This window comes from Aplysia californica, unplaced genomic scaffold, assembly GCF_000002075.1.
Source record: "Aplysia californica isolate F4 #8 unplaced genomic scaffold, AplCal3.0 scaffold00175, whole genome shotgun sequence".
Classification (NCBI taxonomy): domain Eukaryota; kingdom Metazoa; phylum Mollusca; class Gastropoda; order Aplysiida; family Aplysiidae; genus Aplysia; species Aplysia californica.
The window spans coordinates 219,005-237,170 of record NW_004797445.1 but is presented as its reverse complement, the minus strand read 5'-3'; the positions used below and the strand labels follow the sequence as shown (position 1 = coordinate 237,170).

Here is an 18,166-nt window from a genome sequence, read left to right as displayed (position 1 = left end):
ATGTTGGGCCTACAGTGGAGTCCACTTAAACCTAAATCTGCAGGACTGCCAGATTTTCTTTAGTTTGCCCAGGTTTTTGTTTTAGAGATGTTGCTCAAATAGAAGAAGAAAAACATTGGGGGGGGGGGGGGGATTTCATTTTGTATCGGTTTACCCTGAACCATGTTCAGTTTAAGATGACATAGCTGTATGTTGTGACATGTTTTTAATCTTTTAAGATTACAATCTCTTTGTGTTACCATAGAATACTGTTCAGAATATCGGAAGGGCAGTTCCCAGACTTTCATCGGTGGTGACCATTGAGAAGGCCTTGAAAGATGCTCTTATTTGTTTGACTGAGATGTGTCATGTATTATAATCCTTTAGTCCTAAAAGGGAACACCCTGAAGTCTACTTATCATTTATCTTTTTCTGTGGTCAGTTCCATAGTGAGTGATGTTTGTTACTAAGGGTGGGTTTGGTCCTTCTTCAAAGCACATTCTTTTCGTCAGTGCCCTTTGCATTTATTATTAATGCAATAGCTTTTAAAAGCAAGAGGACCCTGTTTGATATGGCACTTTGCAAACTTTTTTCTTTTACTACGGTATTACTTGTAATAATGTGTTCTCATTGATTGTTTTATATCATGTACATAACACAACAGATTATATATTTTACTTTTAATAAACCAACATAAATAAACATATTTTTAATGATTTATTGGCGGTCACCACATTGTTTGCTACACATTTGTGTATACCTGAAGTAGTAAAAGTATTACTTGGTACTGGTACTCCTTGAATTGTTCAAAAGTGGATTTATTTAACATTACTGTGTTGCAAGATATATATGCCTACATAAAATTTAATTTTTCAACACAACTGAACTGACTGAGAAAGATGTAGAAATGGGAAAGCGAAATTAACTTCTCAGTTCTTCTAGAGATCAATTACTGTAGCCAGAAATGGGTGGCCCAAATAAGGTTTTAACTTATTTTAAGGGACATGTTTGATTATTCATGCATTATGTAGCCCTAATAAGCACATCCTTTTCCAAAATGCGGAATCCGGACTGGCATCTGTGGGGTAGCAATGGGGCGCTTCGCTGTTGCATGCAGGAGACCCAAGTTTGATTCCTGTTTTCATCAAGTATTTCAGTCATTCTGCTGGGGTGTTGAAAACATCACAAGGCCAGTAAGAGGATTAAAAGTCAGCTTTTCTACAGTGTGATCCAGTTAAAAATTGTGACTCGCTATTTTAAAGCTGATTAAATTCTAAATTTTGAGCTTATTTGTTGCACTGAACCAGATGAAGTTCAGAGCAAAACAATACTGAAAATGGAAAGCTAAATCAAAGGAATAACTTATAAAAAAAACCCAACTACAATGACAACGCTCTTCGTTTTTATTTTATTTTTTTTCCTCTTCAAACTGAACCAACAATATATGACAACAACTCTTTCATGCAATGGCATATATACATGAATCTTCACTCTTCACTGGCTTGTAAAACCCAGCCAGATTATTTAAGTCTTGACAAGAAAATGAAGAAAGTCACACCATCAAATACAGTCAACCTGGATGAATTTATGTACACATGAGTGAAAATAACCAGATAGTTGATAAAACTAATAAAACGATACACTTTGTCCATGCAATTGTTATCAAGAAAGGAGCCCAGTTGATTGAGGGGTAACACTATCATTAACAGGACAGCTGCAAACCTTTGAAAATTCTCTTCCAGCAATTGTCATAAATATGAAAAAAAACCCACCCAATATCTACATCATCATTGGTGTCCAAATCATAAAACTAGGAGTAGATGTAAACACGAAAAACTGAAACGACAAAAGAGGAATACTATAGATTTACACAGTATCAATAAAATCCATTTCTTTTCTACCCAGCCAAAATTATACAAAGTACAAATTAGACTTTATTAGAGCAAACAATTATTTATGATAACTCATTTGCTTCATACTCCTAAAGCATGGTCGTTTAATTTGACAAAGCAGTGCAGTAAATGTTCTCCTGCTTTTTCTGAACAGAACCAAATATCAGGGACAAAAAGTAAAGCAAAGAGCAATACTCTTGATGTGACGTTGCCAAGATAGGTAACAGATAGGTAACAAACCACACATGCAACTAACCAGCTGTATAATAAGAATATTAAAAAAACCAATATTCATAAACATTTCAATTTCAGTCCAAAACAAATTTCTAACTTTAAAAATAAAAGAGTGGGAGTGGGTGTTCATCAGAAGAATAATAGGAAGCAGTCCACTTTACTCACCATACATTTATCTCTCACACAGCCAGCATTATTCACCAACAAACAGTGTCATTACCTTCTTTTTCTACATTAGACAAATGTCTACAATTTTATTAACACCAGACCACACTTCATAAATATAATCCTGCTGTCGCACACATCCTGCTAACAAAACAATACCTATTTTGAAAAGAAAATGGGGGAGGGGGTCAAGCTCTAGGTACTTCATTGGATTCAGTTCAAATCAGTTCATTTTCAAGTATCGGTATGCCAAAGAATTAGCATACAAGACGTACTTCACAACATCCTGTTGCCTCCTCAAGAAAAAAGCATGTGAACATCAGACACAGCTCATCGGAGAGTATTATTCCTTTTCTTAATTCAACTAGCAGCAGCAGAGAAAGTGCAGGTGGTGATCAAAAGCCATACTTGGACTGGGTTTGTTTCTTTGTCATCTTATTCTGAGCCCAAGTGTTCTTCAGCTCCAGCTCTTTCTCCTTGGCCTGAAAAAAAACATCAGTCAATCAGGTACAGTGGAAACCATATATATATATATATAACAGGCCCGGTAATAACAGAGATTCTTTAAATCCCCGTTTTTTCCTACTCTTTGTCTCTATTAAAAATTATCGGCCATAACAGGGCATCATCGGAGACCAATCGGTTATAGCAGGGACAAAGGCTCGTTAACAATGTATAAAAAGTAAGAGAGAGAGGGAGAGAGAGAGAGGGGGAGAGAGAGAGAGAAACGCAGTGATTGAGCAAGCACACGCAAGCCACGCTACTGCTGCTAATACTGCAAGCACAAGCATAGGGTGAAGCCAGAGATGGCTGCTGTGTGCTGCAGACTTCGGTATGCACAGGCCTACCAATGGCCAAAACCCCTGTTTGTTGGTACTAGTGACAAGGGAAACTACCTATGAATAAATACAGCTGGATTAGTCCATAAAGCTTACTTCCATTGCATTTCTGATTTAACAGGGAGCTGATATAACAGGACTTTTTCTCTCCCTTTTTTTTAAAAGTAGAGAGTTTTACGGCGCTCGCAACTGCATAAGGTCATATGAGCACCAAAAGGTGGGTGTCAACAGAGAAGTCCTTACAGGGAATCAGACTTACTCTGCTCACCTCTCTAGCTTCAACAGCACAAGGTCTGCTTCGACTATCACTATTAAGGCACCCCGGAAATAGCAGGTCACAAGAGAGTGACAAACATACAAAAGAAGTAGAGGGAAAATGACAATAGTAAGAATTAGGAAAGAAAAAGCAGCAGTTCCCTGCTGCAGATCAGGTACAGTTATGAGCGTGACATGATGAATCAGCCCATTTACAATTCTACTGTGCTTGAACGAGAAATGTCCCCCCTTAGGGAATGGCATAAAGACACTACAGTCAGTGGCATTGCCCCGGGGGGTGGGACTTTTTCTCTGGTCCCACCATCCCTGTTACATCAGGTTTCCTATGTAATCAATACAAGAATGAAGGGAGGTAGTTTAGAGAAAAGAGGATTATACTTATTAAGTTACTTTTACTATGCAAGTGTTTGGTGCTATATGAAGGCTTGTGCTCAATCATAGGAAAAGTTTGAGGTAACTAAGTTACTATGCAAGTACTTGGTGCAATTTGAAGGTCTGTGCTCAAATAGTAACTGGAAAACTTCGACGTTATCTCCTCGAGGGATCCTGAATTCGCCCCGCGTTGGTATCAAATACGGTTAAACGAGGCAGTAGCAGAGAAATTAATGCTCCCTACTACTGCAGCTGGATCCACCCACACCAAAGAGGTTTATTCTAAAGTCCTTGACCCACACAAAGAGTCACACGAGAAAAAAAAAAAATGTGCGAGTAGGGAAGGGGGCGAGTTGTGCTCAGTCTAAGTCTGGAGCAGTGGAGGTGGGCGAATTAGGTGTCAAACAATGCCCAGGCATATGTCATACAATGTGAGGATGGTAGTAGAAGTTTGGTGAGTGCCATAACAACAGAGAAGAAGAGATACGAGAACTACAAAACTGGAGCTGTGTGAAAGAAGAATTTGCGAAAAAGAAAATCACCGTTGTACATTTTGTCAAGAGAATGAATTTTAAACTGTTCCTCTAAAAATGCATGTTTTATCTAATTCTCCGTCCTCACTGATTTTTATCTAATTTTAATCATTGACATGCAACGAATCTGCATCCAGCTTGAAGCCCAATTCTTACCCCTCTGTGGCTAGCAGAGGTAACCATAACATTGTGCTTCAACAAATTTAAAAAAAACAAACACACACACATGAATGATCATCAGTTCCGATACCCTACAACTGTCATTACTTAAACTGTTCGATTACAAACCAGGGGGCGAATTCAGGATCAAACTTTCTGGCACTTAGGGTTATGATGTATGATGTCACAGGGGGTGAATTCCATTGTGTCTCTCCCCCCCCCCACACACACACACAACCCAGAATGCCTACACTTTAAATTTAAAGTTCCAAAGCAGGTAGGACAAAATACCTGATCTTTCTGGAGTATGAGTAGAATGAGGAAAAAAGTAATAGATCCCATGTGCATGCTGTCAACCACAAAGCCACTTTGTAGTAGTAGATTATAATAAGCAGAAAAAGAGCAGGCCTGCCCAAGAGAACGCTGCGGCAAAATATTTAACCCTATCCGTTTGTCGTGTTTTCATATAATTCAAACGAAGTGGGGACCTTTGTGCCACCACTTTCCAAAGAGGAAATTTACTCCTTATTCCAATCCGTACGCTTGGCATAGCAGTCTGTCAAAATAACTTTTTGAGAAATACTGAAAGTTTCAAAGAGATCTTCGTACTAGAAGTATTCTAAAAAGTGAAGGATACAATCCCGGGGGTACAAAATGACCCCACGGCGTACGGATAGGGTTAAAACTCCTTGCCTAAACCAACTGATGTGTAGTCAGTAGAAATAATACAGATCTTTGAAAATTGAACAAAAGACCCTCAAGGGCAGAAGACTATCATATTCAAGTAGGAAAATAGAGTAACTCTGGGGGTTGAAGAACTAGCAATTAGCAGTCCCTGAAATCTTGTGTGGGCAACAAAAAAGGAAGCAAAATACATTGATTAATGCCTCTCTCCTTTCTACAGCTGAATTAAACAGGGAAATGTTAGTAACACGATGATTATTATATAACAGAGCTCAGAAAGAAAAAAAAGATGACAGAAAGAAAAATTATGAAGTACTTCAGAAATCAAAACGATGGATGATGGTCACATTTTGCCAGGAATAGATAAATTGGTCCCACTACAACTCCCACCAACAACTAGCATGTGTGTCTTCCTTTATCTTTGTCTCTATAACAAATAAGAGTGGACACAATCTCTCACTGGATTTATTATGAGGCCACTACATTTCACCTCTTGAATGACAAAAAATAAACACGTTTTCTTTTATTTTCCGCTAAAGTTATCTATTTCAATTTCCCGATCAAGCCATAAGTTAGCATCTTTGAACAATATTAACATGTGAAGTTAATTTTCATAATGACATCTTCTGTTGATGGCTGGATGCAAAACTGACAAATGTTGTAAATGCCTTTGAAAGGGCAAACATGGGCTATTAATCTTTAACTGGTAACCTTTCTTGGCAACAAGTTATTTACAAGCTTAGGTGGTCATTTTGAAATGCTCTATTGTATTTTTGCAGCACATAAGCTGGTGAACATCACACACTGAATTTCTGTCCATACAATAGAGGAGGAAAAAAGTAGAACCTATCATAACACTACATCTGTGTTTGTGGTGTAGCAGGCAGGCACTTTCTGCCGCACGCAGAAGACCTTACTTCAGTTTTCTCATGTTGGGAAAATTTTTATTGAGTATCTTGGACTTTTTGCTCTGACATGTCTCTCTCAGCGTAACTCCACATACTCAAAAATAGACGAGCGCCCGATTCCACAGCGTCGTGACACATATATATATATATATATTGGATATTACCCCCCTTTGCTTGGAGATAATAAAGTGTACATAGCTGAAATGTTACCTGATAGGCAAGATATGTAATCTGCTTCTTCCTTTTCTGCTGAGATGTGGGCATGTTGTCCTTGTTTTTATTTGAGACATACTCTGTTTCTTCAGTCAGGTGTTTTGACACTTCAGACGGATCCACATAGTCGTCAACTTTAGCATCAACAAAGCTGATGGACTCTTCCATGCCACGTTTTCTCTTCCCTTGGAATCTTTGAAACTGAAAAGATACCATAAGAAAAAATTTGTATTAGACGCATTAAACACAAAAGTAAAAAGAACAATTTCTGAGATAAAGCAAACCCCTGCTACCCAGCAGTATTGTGAAAATAGTGAGTATTTACTTATAACAAATATCCTCCTTTTATGTGGTCTAAAAAGACACGCACTCCAATGACGACAGAAATAAAATCAAACAACTTCAGGAGCTAATCAACCCTATAGCGAATGAAGGAAAAAATATAAATAAAATCAACACCCCTGCTTTATTCTTGTAAAGTATAGATGAGAACAGATACACATTCAATTGAGTCCAGCTCTGAGGAAACCTGTTGTGAAGTGAACATTTTTTAAACTAACATTTACGCATGATTGAAAACCGTTATCCTTCTTGAGCATTTTTACTTTATCAGTGTGCAATTCGACTTCACTGCAAGAACAATACGGTTTAAGAAAACTGCTTAGAAAATTTCTAAGAAAAGGCTATTTTTAGTACTGCAGTACATGTGTACACCGGGCCCCTCCTAGTCCACCCTCCCCTAATGAAGAAAATTCTTTCATCCTTTCCTTTGGTATGTTATGGTAAGAAGTTCACAAATAGTCCCTGAACTTTAACAGGTTAACATTTTGCATAAAGCTTTTATGCCTAGTTATGTAAATAGTGCACCAGTAGTGTATATCTGATCAGTGTCAGGACGTAAAGCCTCAAAAGCAGGCTACCAGTACTACTATCTCTCTGTCAACTTGTTGGCCACTTGAGGAAGTAAACAGAACATACCTCTTTGTCACTCATAAACTGCTTCAGATCATCACCTGGCACTTCATCAGACTCATCATCAATAGCACTTTGAGCACTCTGACAAAAAAAATGATGAACAAAGCGTAAGCCACATAGCTAAGCATAAAAACAGAAAAAAAAAGATGCAACCTTACCATCTGATTAATAAATTCTAGCATTTGAAAGTAGACATCACTTATAAAAAAATTAAAATATTTTTAGTTTGAAGAGATTAATGACAGATCAACACATATATATATACTGTCGAACCTGCCATGACAGCCATCTGTACAAATCTATGCAATTTCACTGTGTAAAATGGTCACCTGTCCAAGGCAACCGCAGCCACCATATTTTATCAACTTACAACCAAAATTACCTGTCTGAGTGAGATGGCCATGCAAATCTCGCATCGCCTGGTGCTTTGTCATAAATTATGTGATGACCCTGGAGATGTCATACTCCATTCACCTGTCATTATTGTTCGTCCCTCCAATGATCATGTTGCTTAGGTTGCTCTAAATGTTTACTCAAATTTACCTATTAGTAACAATAAATGTTCAGCTGCTGGTGAGGAAGCGTGTGATCCATCATAATCTATAAGCCTCGCCCACAACTCATAGACAACTCATAAGTAAGTGAAATGAGAGGTCACTGTTTAGGCCTACCCAGTCCATAACAATGGACGTCAACAATAACTTGGGAAAGAAAAGTTGCTTTTTCACTGAGTAGTGACTACCAATTTATTTGTTTTATTCTGCAGGGCGACTGCCAACCTGGCTTCTCAATTTTCCAGAGGAGGGGGGCTCAATCATTTACCAGCGGAATGTTACATAACAATGACAGCACACATTCTATATTCCTGGGGCCTGGCAGTCACCTTGACTTTGGCACTCAGTCTTCCTTGTCAAACACATTTTGTTTTGTTTTAACCTTGCACGAAACCATAGTAAAAATATAACCCCCGCTCCTCTCTTTTCAAAAGAAAAAACCCATTTCAATTATCCATACAGCAGCCCTAAGCCTGTGACCACCCCTAGTTGAGACCTCAAAAATAAATGGTTTGTTTTCTTCATTTTGATCAGTCCAGTGTATGACAGCCACCTGGCTTATACAGTGCGTAGCCATCTTACACAGGTTCAACTGTATATCCTCTATCTATACCCTACATTTTTCAAAGTGGGCTGAATAGCAGTAAGAAAGCCGAGCACAGGCCAGATGACAATTTGGTTCAATAAAATACATCCAATACATAAAAAAAAAGACAAACAACCTATTGATTTATTAGAAAACAAAAAACATCAGACAGAAAAAAAAGACATCACACATATTTTTGGGTGACCTGGGACGGACAAGGAATTCCTGTTAGTTGTAGGAAACGTGTAAAATGAAAGATTTGTCACATTAAAGCTGAGCAAGAATGTAAAAATTAGCTGTAAGTTATGGGTCAATAAAGCATGTTTAATTTGCACTGAGAAATACAATGAAATGACTTCATTATTTATAATAAACAGTGCATATGGTGCAAATTCCCTCTCAACAACAGGCTCTATGTGCTTTACAATCTATTCTATTACCCCAGCAGACCTGGTAACATTCTGAAACAATCTCAAATTCCTTGGAAGCATACAGTTCAAACTGCCATTTTACAAGTGCTAAAACAGTAACATACTGACAAGATTTTTCGCTGGCTAGGGCTGTGAACCCATTCACACCTGCGTGAATTGGAGGAAAATTCATGTAAAATGCCATTCCTAAGGACACACTTTCATACCAAGGTAAGCCTTGAATCTCAGAGCCCGCAAAATCACAATCACAAATCCAATAGCTAATAGACTAGGCGCCTAGGCTACAGACGCCACAGTTTTCATGACCAAGTCCTCAGCATGGTATACAAACACATCTTCCAAGCTTTTATCCCTCACGTGGGTCATGGTAGCACTGGCAGGCCACACAAGCTCACCACCCAGGCTGGAATTTGGTGATACCTGATCTATACGATAATATATATATATCTCTCTCTCTCTGTTAAATAACAACCATATCCTCTACATAATTTATGTCCTCCCCATCCCCCTTATCAACTTCTCTCTCGCTGTATATATATATAATTTATTTGTGTGAGTGTGTCTGTGGGTGTATGGGTGTGGGCATAAATTTAATCATGAGGGAATACTGACTATGACATAAGGCAAATTCTGGAAAGACAAGCACTTAAATTGCAAAGACAGTGAATATTAAATTTTTAAAACGATTTTAAGCCAAACTGACTAGAAATTTTCACTGCAAAAGATTAATACAGCTTTAGAACAGTTCAAGACAATCCGCAGAAATCTGTACCTTGACAACAAAATGGTAAAGAAGCAGAAAACACATTCTGGTAAACAGCATCGGAAAAAAACCCAACAAATTCCATAATCTATCAGAGGGCACATAATGCAAAGCTGAAACCATAAGTGACTCAAATGACCTTTGGTGTACACTTTTATCTAGGCCCTATTAGCCAATTATAATGTAGTAGCAAATAAACAACAATGTCAATGCATGAACCCATTTTCCTTTGAAGTCTTTTTCAGAGTTGCATGACTTCATTCTACCATAACACACCAGTCTTTTGTCTCTCGCATAGACTCTCATTATCTAATCACATATTTGCCACTTTCACTGATGGCACTATTGGTAGTTTGCAGTAGCACAAAGTCCCAGTCTACAAACACACTACACACTATTACGTAGAACAAAGACAGTATTTCACACAAACAGACATTGACGTGGTCAACTATAGAAAATAACTTAATACATTAAATTGATGATTACCTCGGCATTAGCCAAGTTGTAGAGGGAATTTGAGGGCATAGCCTGCTGAGTTTGAAAAGATGGGACCACAGGACCAGACAGACCCACAGGATTGAGGAAGCCATACGAGGAACCTGACCACGCATTCAACCTGTTCACACTTCCAAAGTCCAACGGGGCATCATTGACGGAACCTGGCTCAGGTTCTGGCTCAGCTTCTTCCTCCTCTTCATCCCCTCCCTCTTTGCTGCTGCCTTCAGGAACATTCTCCTCACTGTCTTTCACATCAGTCACTAAGGTCTGCCCAGACGTCTTGCTGTTGCCTGCACCAAGATTAGAGTCTGATTTAGAGCTCGACACCTCTTCACTTTGAAGTCTTGAAGACGAAGAAGACAAACTGGTTGCAATACTGTCTTTGGAATTCTTCTGTGCAGATGAGTTTAACGAAAAAAAGTTTGAGGACGAGCTGCCATCTTCATTGTCTTCATCGCTGTCACTGTCATAGCCTGTCAAGGCATTAAATTGGGACATACGTTTAGAAGACCCATCAGAGGAAGAGGCTACCTCACTGCGAGAATTAGTGTGGGTGCCTGTTGTGGTCTTCTTCGAAGATGCTGTTGTGCTAGAGGTTTTAGACGCTGCCGCTGGCTTCTTTGTTAATGAATGGGGTATCAAGGGTCTATTTATCTCCTTCTTTGCCGAATGCATGGGAGCAGGTAACAATGAGAATAGGCCATTTTTTGTCTGAAAGGAGACGAAAACACCTGGATATAATATTTTAAGGCAATAAACAATCATGCGTATGGTGTATTATCAATTCAGTGTAGTCAACAACAACCTATCAGAATAATGGAAGCAATTTACAAGGAAGATTTGCACAAAAGCAATATAGAAAAGGAGAGGAAGCAGGAAAAGCCCTCAGGACATGTTTTATAGCAAACAACATCAAATAAAGTAAACTCCTAGTCCCAGAACACAAAATCCGTGTGATATATAAAGGAGAGCAAACCCCACAAAAACAATAGCACAGAAACAAACTTACCACAAATTAATACCTTACTACAAAAATCCTGTCTTATTCTAAAACTTATCTCTGAATGGTTAGGATGCAAGAGAGGCCATGTAAGTACACTGGTTAAACTCTGTTCACTTTGAAACATCCACTAAGGTCTCCTTCCTAGCTTTTGCAGGTGGACCCTGCGTTAACTTAACAATTATACAGCTGTTGTTGTCTTTATCCATCCAACAGCGCAGGGGGTAATGTCTTTTAGATTCTTGCCAAGTACAGTCTCCAATTCGAGGAAGTTCTTCGGGGCAATTGTATAATTTCGTACAGGGTCAGATAGTGACAGGTCACTGGAGAAGAAGTCCAATACTTATATAATATGTCTTCGAGGATGGGGCACTTGACTGACATAAAAACTGTCTCCCTCAGGTATTAACACAGATGACATGTTTCCAAGTTTCTCTCCCCAACTTATAATTATTAAAACTTGCTTATACGTTTATCCGTGTGTTAGTAACTCCTTATCCCCGACAAGCCGCTCCCAGCAGCTCGCAGTCGGCACCGCTGTGCCGCTGAGTCGCTGGTAGTGGCTCAGGCTCACCTTTACGACCACTTCGAATCAAATTACTTTTTTTATAAATTGCCGGAAGCAGGTCTCTTTTGCCAGTAATACATTCGTTAGATGAAGAACTATCAAAATAGGTTGACTTGTTTTGACTAATGACTCGTTTAGAGATGATTTCGTCATTTTTAAAATTTGATACCAAAAAAGGTACTTTAAAAGTATAACTTGAAGAAAAATAAATTCTTTACTTACAGTTGATGATGAAACTGGTCTCTTGGACTCTGACTTTACTTCCTCTGGTGTCTGAAACACAAAACAGACTCATTACTACCTTAGGCTGGACTTTTAAGAGGAAAAAAAAGAAACAAAAGAAACAAAACTCACACAGAATTATTCTAAGAACCTTAATTTCTTATACAAATACAATAAAAATTGTCCAGGATGGTCATCCACTGCTACTGTTGAGGAGAAAAGTGGATGTTTTAAATGGAGTCTCCGACAGTGTCAGTATAATTATATAATATAAAAAGCACAAGGGTAAGTGGGAAGTGATCGTTTGTACAGGTGATTGTCTAGGACAAGTGACATTTACAGCAATTTTCATTGTAGTCTGAAAAAGAATCACATATCAGTGTAGATCAACTTGAAGTTCACAATACCATCAACTTGACGCATTAAGTTTTCGTCATCAGCTAAAAATGCAAAACAAGGGAACTTTGATATTAGCAGCAATGACCACAAAAAAACTTTTTTTGTCAGAAAGTGTTTTCAAATGGGTGCATTTTGTCGCTGTATCTCCATTGAGAATGGAACTGTCTGAATTTTTGAAATCCATAAATAAACAAAAAAGATATGAATTTTTTAATCAATTAATTTTTGATAGACTTTTATATAATGAAAAAACCCCAAAATATGGGACGTTCTTTGGTGAGTTTTGAGACAATATTCATCATAATTCACTCATTTCTCGGAGTATTTAAATGAAACTTGGCAGCCCAGTACATTTGCTAGTGCAGAATCTAGTCCTGCTTTCAGATTTCTCATAGCTATCCTGCTTTTTGAGTTATGAAGTCGTTTCTTGGTAAAAATGTGGCAGTTTTTGGTGTGTTTTGAGACAATATTTGTCATAGCTCGCCTATTTCTTGGAGTATGTAAATGAAAGTCGGCAGTCTAGTACAGTTTTTAATGCAGAATCTAATCAGGCTGTCATATTTTTTATATCTATCCTACTTTTTGAGTGGTAAAGACATTTACAGGTTTAAAAAGTGGCGTTCTTTACAGATTTACAAAGATTATCAGTCATATCTTCTCCCAAAGTCATGATATTTGAGTGAACCTCGGCAATGTAAAAGATTCCTCCTTGCTAAGCAATGCACTGGATCAATTTGTCACAAATATTTAAGTAGAGAGCTGGATTTATTAGTCTAATAAATCCAGTTCTCTACTAGTAAAAGCATGCACACTTTGTAATAGAAAATAAGATCGTCTAAGTATATATCCATTGTTGGGCAGTGTCCTATTGTGTGGTAGAGTAAGATGCGTTTAGATAATATTACAAGTCCTGGGAATATTTCGCATGTGTAGGCTACAACTCATACTATAAATGTAACAGATATTTACCACCCCCATCCCTTCTCTCTCTCTCTCTCTCTCACACACACACACACACTCACACATGCACACTCGCGCACGCGTGAACGATAACAATGAATAAACGGGACTATCTTCCCAGACTGGACTAAAAAGTACCACACTCTTTAAAAACAATCTTAATGCCTCACTTTCCCAAACAGAGCAAACAGGACGAGTCCAAGTGTGTGCTTTACCAAGAGGGGGGAATAGGCTTTCATAACGCAAACACAATGTCATACCACTTCTTTGATGTTTGCTTTTCTGTTTCTATTCTTCTCTCATGCAATTAAGCAAATAAAAATGACTACCTCTATCATATTGTGACTAAAATGCAACACAAATGCAAGTGATCAAGGCCCCCGTTAGTTTTCAAGTATCCTTCCCCCCCCCTTTCCGGTTCACATAAGCGGGGCCTCGTTCATAGCGACCAATGGCTGATGACGTCACTCAGTGGAAATTTCCCAGCCGCCGGTCGTTCACCCAGCACGCGCAAATGGCAATGCCGCTTTTCCCTTAGTTACTCCCACATTTTTAAAGATTATGCCAAAACCGCTAAACACAGAAGCATGAAAGTTTAAGGGAATAAAGAAAAATGGTGTACAACGTATCATTCAGTTTGACAAATCACAGCTCTGAAAAATGTTCAAAGCGCACCACATCAACCACTTTCGCAAACGTTTTCAACTGCTTCTTCGATGGGTACAAAGTTGTCAAACAGCATACTACGAGATTGACCTCTTTTCTGATTGGCTGCCAAGTTTCATTCATAGCCATTCCCGAGAAGCGGCGTGAGAGTGAGTTGAAGACAACAACCTTTCAGTTAGTTCGCCCCAGCCGCGGCGGGGGCCAAAAATCGGTAGAACAAAACGCGCTCGGTGGGCATTGCTATCGATATTCTTAAACTTCAGATTAGATTACCTCATCTAAGGAAGGGATAGTAATCTTCACAGGTTGCCTCTTTTTTCCCGGTGGCTTTGGAGCACTTGCTATTTCAGCGGCCTTTGGCTTTACTTCTTCTTCCAGGTCATCTTCTACAGTGTCTGCATCAGCGTTAAGTGTTGGTCTCACTTGTGGAGCAGGAAGATCTGTAAAAATGTAATTTATTACTATAACAGATAACAATTCTAGTAACCTCTTCATCTACCTTCCACTGTATTAGGCAGTAGAGATATTTTCTTAAATACTGACTCACTGGAACACACATATTTTAAACAAAGGCAACAAGCCGTGCTTCATAAAAAATTTTGACTTTACTACTGCTTTCAGAGTCAAGACACATGATTAGCTACATGTGTCTTTTTGTAACCATTATTTATAGCATTGTTAGGGAAGAGTTGGCCATATATAAGACTAGTGTAACATCATTATAAAGTATTAGACAGTAGTCCTTCGGACTAAATCTCAGTTCCTTTCTCCATTTCCCCGTAGTATTTTGTGGCTGGCACTGCTTTTTATCATCTTTCTGCGAGAGCACCACATTTGAGTTTTGCACAGAATTTCCTTTGCGTCTCGACTGAAAAAGTTTTTAAAAAATAACAAATTTTAAGCTATCCAGGCCTATCATAATTAGCCTCTATAGATTACAAAGAAAGGGACAGTTGAATGTTCTTGTTCTTCCTGAAAGTTCACAAGTAGGCCTATAAGTTTTACTTTTACTCTAGATAGTGTGATGAAAAACATTAGACTGTCATTTGAGTTGAGTCTTGACGGTCCCCACGGGAGGAATTCCGAAACAAGCAACCACTATGACATCTAGCTTATAATCAATGGCCATTTAAACACAAACTTTATATAATCTTTTTTTTTGGGGGGGGGGGGGGGGGATTAAGTTAGGCAGGCCTAGGTAAGGAAGGTTTAGACTAAATATTCGGACTCGAGTCTGAATAGACAAAAATTATATACTTGGATTCTGAATTGAGTCCAGCATGGCGTCTGTCCCGACTCCTAATCCTTGTTCCTAAATATTTCCAGCGTTTATGAATTTTTTCTTCTTGATTATAATGATTTGACCATTACAATCGAGATGTGAGCATCCAGTTACTAGATCTATCTAAACTGGCCCACCCTGCATAATTAGTGAACAGTGAACAGAAAAACCAAGTTGAATTGACCTTGCTGGGGGCAAAGTTAATTATGTAGACCAATGAGACTGCGCGTAGCAATCATGCACTCTCGGCTTGCTGGGGGAAGAGGCCATGGCTGTCCATTTTGTGTGATGTGATTTTAAAAAATTAATTACAAAAAAACTATGAATAACACACAACAAAATGAAATTAAACATGACATGTGGAAAGACATGGTGGCGGAAGTAACGATGATGCTATAATGGTGGTGGAAAGACCCTGAATTGTCAGTTACCGTGTACTCAGACACTGCCATTGGGCAATGAGAGTGCAGTCTTTTGACTTTTGACACAATTACACAGTCCTAGTAGAGGTAATTCTAGATCTAGTTTTAATTCTGGTTTTACGTAAAATCCCCTGACGACAGTATATATATATATTATAATATGCAACCTCCATACACTAGGGATGTGCAGGTACCGGTACCCAATACCGGAACTCCGGTTCTACCTAAGGAGGTGTCAGTACCAGGCGGCGCTGAACATGGTGTTAGACGCAAAATGCGAAGTCTGTGACGTTACCTACAGGCGTCACTCCCACTTCTGGTACTGAGTTGATACTGGCGGTTCTGAGTGCCGAGAAAGTACCGACACTGGATTTCGCCGGAACCGCCCAGCACTACCATACTCTCACATAACTCACTTAAAAGCTGAGTATGAATAAATAAAATATATAAAACATTTTTTTCGGATCCGAGTATAAAGATATCGGACTCCAATATTATAAGGTTAGCGTGAAAGCCAGGCTTAGTAGGAGGGAAATTGTAAAGATTTGAAGTATGTTCAGGGTAGGGCCAGTGTTAGTGTTAGGATTATAATCTAAATTTCATAGTGGTCACTTGATATGGAAGTCCTTCCATCTTTACACAAGAAAAAACTTTTACGACTTAGCCTAAGTTACGTACCATCAAGAGACGTGACTGAGGTTGAATTCACTTGGTTTTCAAAAGCCGAAGATACTGAGACTGCACCCATCAATGAATCTGAACCAAGACTTTTCTTTGAATTAGAAAAAGCTGCCACAGATGTGGAGCTGACGCTTTCGTATTCATCTTCATCGCTAATGACCCCTGAGGACCGTACGTTTCTATTGTTGTTTTCACTCTGCCGAGACTGAGACGCAGGTTCTTCTTGCTGCTCCTCATTTTCAGAGTCACTGTTGTCACTAGCACCATATGCTACTAGCGACATGGCTAAAATGGATCCCTTTATTAGAACTTGAAATGCTTAGGAGCTAGCTTCCTGCTCGAATGCAAAGCACTCGGCACAACAAGCATCAGCAGGGTGTACTCAATTTTAGTGGTAACAACAAACAGTGTTGCAGAATGATTTGGAGCAAGTGTTAAAAACAAGACAGGAAGTACACATTGATTTGTCCAGGGGAAGCTACTCTACTTTTTTGTATCCATCGATCTAAAAAAATGTCTCTTTTATTAACTACCAACAAAACAAAACTTCAATAGGCTATGGAGGGGAAAAAGGGGGGAAGACATCAATAATGATAGAGTAGCTTGTTCGCTTTCATCTGTCCACGGTAATACCCCCCCCCCCAAAAAAAAAGGAAAAAAAAAAAAAAAAAGCCCACAAAGATCTTCTAGATTTAGAATCTAGCTCGTTTATTATTATTTACAATGCGCATGTAACTTTGCATGCACTTCCTTCTACTTCTCTGTAGGCCAGCGACCAAACAAAAATTTTAATAATTTGTTTTAAAAGAAAGTCTTGATCTATAGTTAGAAAAAAAATCTTTATTTGAATCATACATTATATTATTAAATTATACCGCTCCTGGGTCCACACACAGGATTACAATACTATGATTAAATTGCGCCTACAAATTGCTCATTGCTAGATCTCACCTTTTCCCCCATATTTCAGAGTAAGCTTGAAAATTTCATCTCACGACAGTCTAGATATCTCCATCTTTTCCGAAAAGTACTCACCCGTCTGTTGGGTCATAGGAAAAAAAGGTATCCTTGGTACTTACGTATTCCTTATCTGCAGCCGTGATGCCTATTCCTGTCGTGAGTCGCGCGCTTGCACGCTGTGTGTGTGTGTGTGTGTGTGTGTGTGTGTGTGTGTGTGTGTGTGTGTGTGTGTGTGTGTGTGTGTGTGTGAGAGCTCGTGCATGTGTGCATGGGTGTGCGTGCTTGCGTGCGTGTTTACTCGTTCACTACAAGATTTGTAATGTTCACGCACTTCCTGGTACCGGTACCGTACCCGGTTTTCTCGTGGCTGATCCTCACGACCACTCATTTTCTCTTTCACTTACATAATAATATGTACTGGTGTACAGTCTGGACTAGTTTTTGGTCGTTATGGAGACCTTCTATCAACTCCTGTGTCTCAAGGAGGAGTTACACTCAACATTATGGGGTGCAAGTAACAGAATATTTCTGTAAATGTGTGCGTCTGAGATCGAATGGGACTGGATACGTCTGTACCGAGCTCTACCTTTCTATCCAGCGCGAGCGCACAGAGACTCCGCTTTCATCATCTTAAACTGTCTGTCTGTCAGTCAGTCAGTCTGTCTGTCTGTCTGTCTGTCTGTCTGTCTGTCTGTCTGTCTGTCTGTCTGTCTGTCTGTCTGTCTGTCTTACATTTTCCCAGCACTAAATGGCCACAAATGTATCGATGTGTTTCTCTTTACTCAAGCAAACTCAAGTGGGATCGTTAGTCCTCTCCGAAAATACAAAATGACACCATTCTGGTCACACTCGCTCACACCCCTTCTTTTCCTTGTGTGATTCATTGTTCATACTAACCCCAAGGGCAGTGCCACTGACTGTAGTGTCTTTAGGCCATTCCCAAAG

The 18,166-nt window shown here is 39.0% G+C and overlaps 1 protein-coding gene across 1 annotated transcript; it reads right to left on the bottom strand.

Annotated features, from left to right (window-relative positions):
• Positions 1-1,368: 1,368 nt before the first annotated feature.
• LOC101864065 (proline-rich protein PRCC) lies at positions 1,369-16,720 on the bottom strand. Its single transcript, XM_005098206.3, has 7 exons — positions 16,259-16,720; positions 14,150-14,316; positions 11,852-11,902; positions 10,050-10,772; positions 7,233-7,310; positions 6,252-6,455; positions 1,369-2,752 (listed from the first exon to the last, which is right to left on the bottom strand). The coding sequence occupies exons 1-7, from the start codon at positions 16,542-16,544 to the stop codon at positions 2,666-2,668; spliced, it is 1,596 nt and encodes a 531-aa protein (XP_005098263.1). The 5' UTR covers positions 16,545-16,720; the 3' UTR covers positions 1,369-2,665.
• Positions 16,721-18,166: the final 1,446 nt, after the last annotated feature.

Coding starts and splice junctions, on each gene's coding strand:
- LOC101864065 (XM_005098206.3), bottom strand. CDS start 16,544: ATGTCGCTAGTAGCATATGGTGCTAGTGACAACAGTGACTCTGAAAAT. Junction 10,773..11,851: donor GACCAGTTTCATCATCAACT/GTAAGTAAAGAA, acceptor GTCTCCTTTCAG/ACAAAAAATGGCCTATTCTC. Junction 6,456..7,232: donor AGTTTATGAGTGACAAAGAG/GTATGTTCTGTT, acceptor GTATCTTTTCAG/TTTCAAAGATTCCAAGGGAA.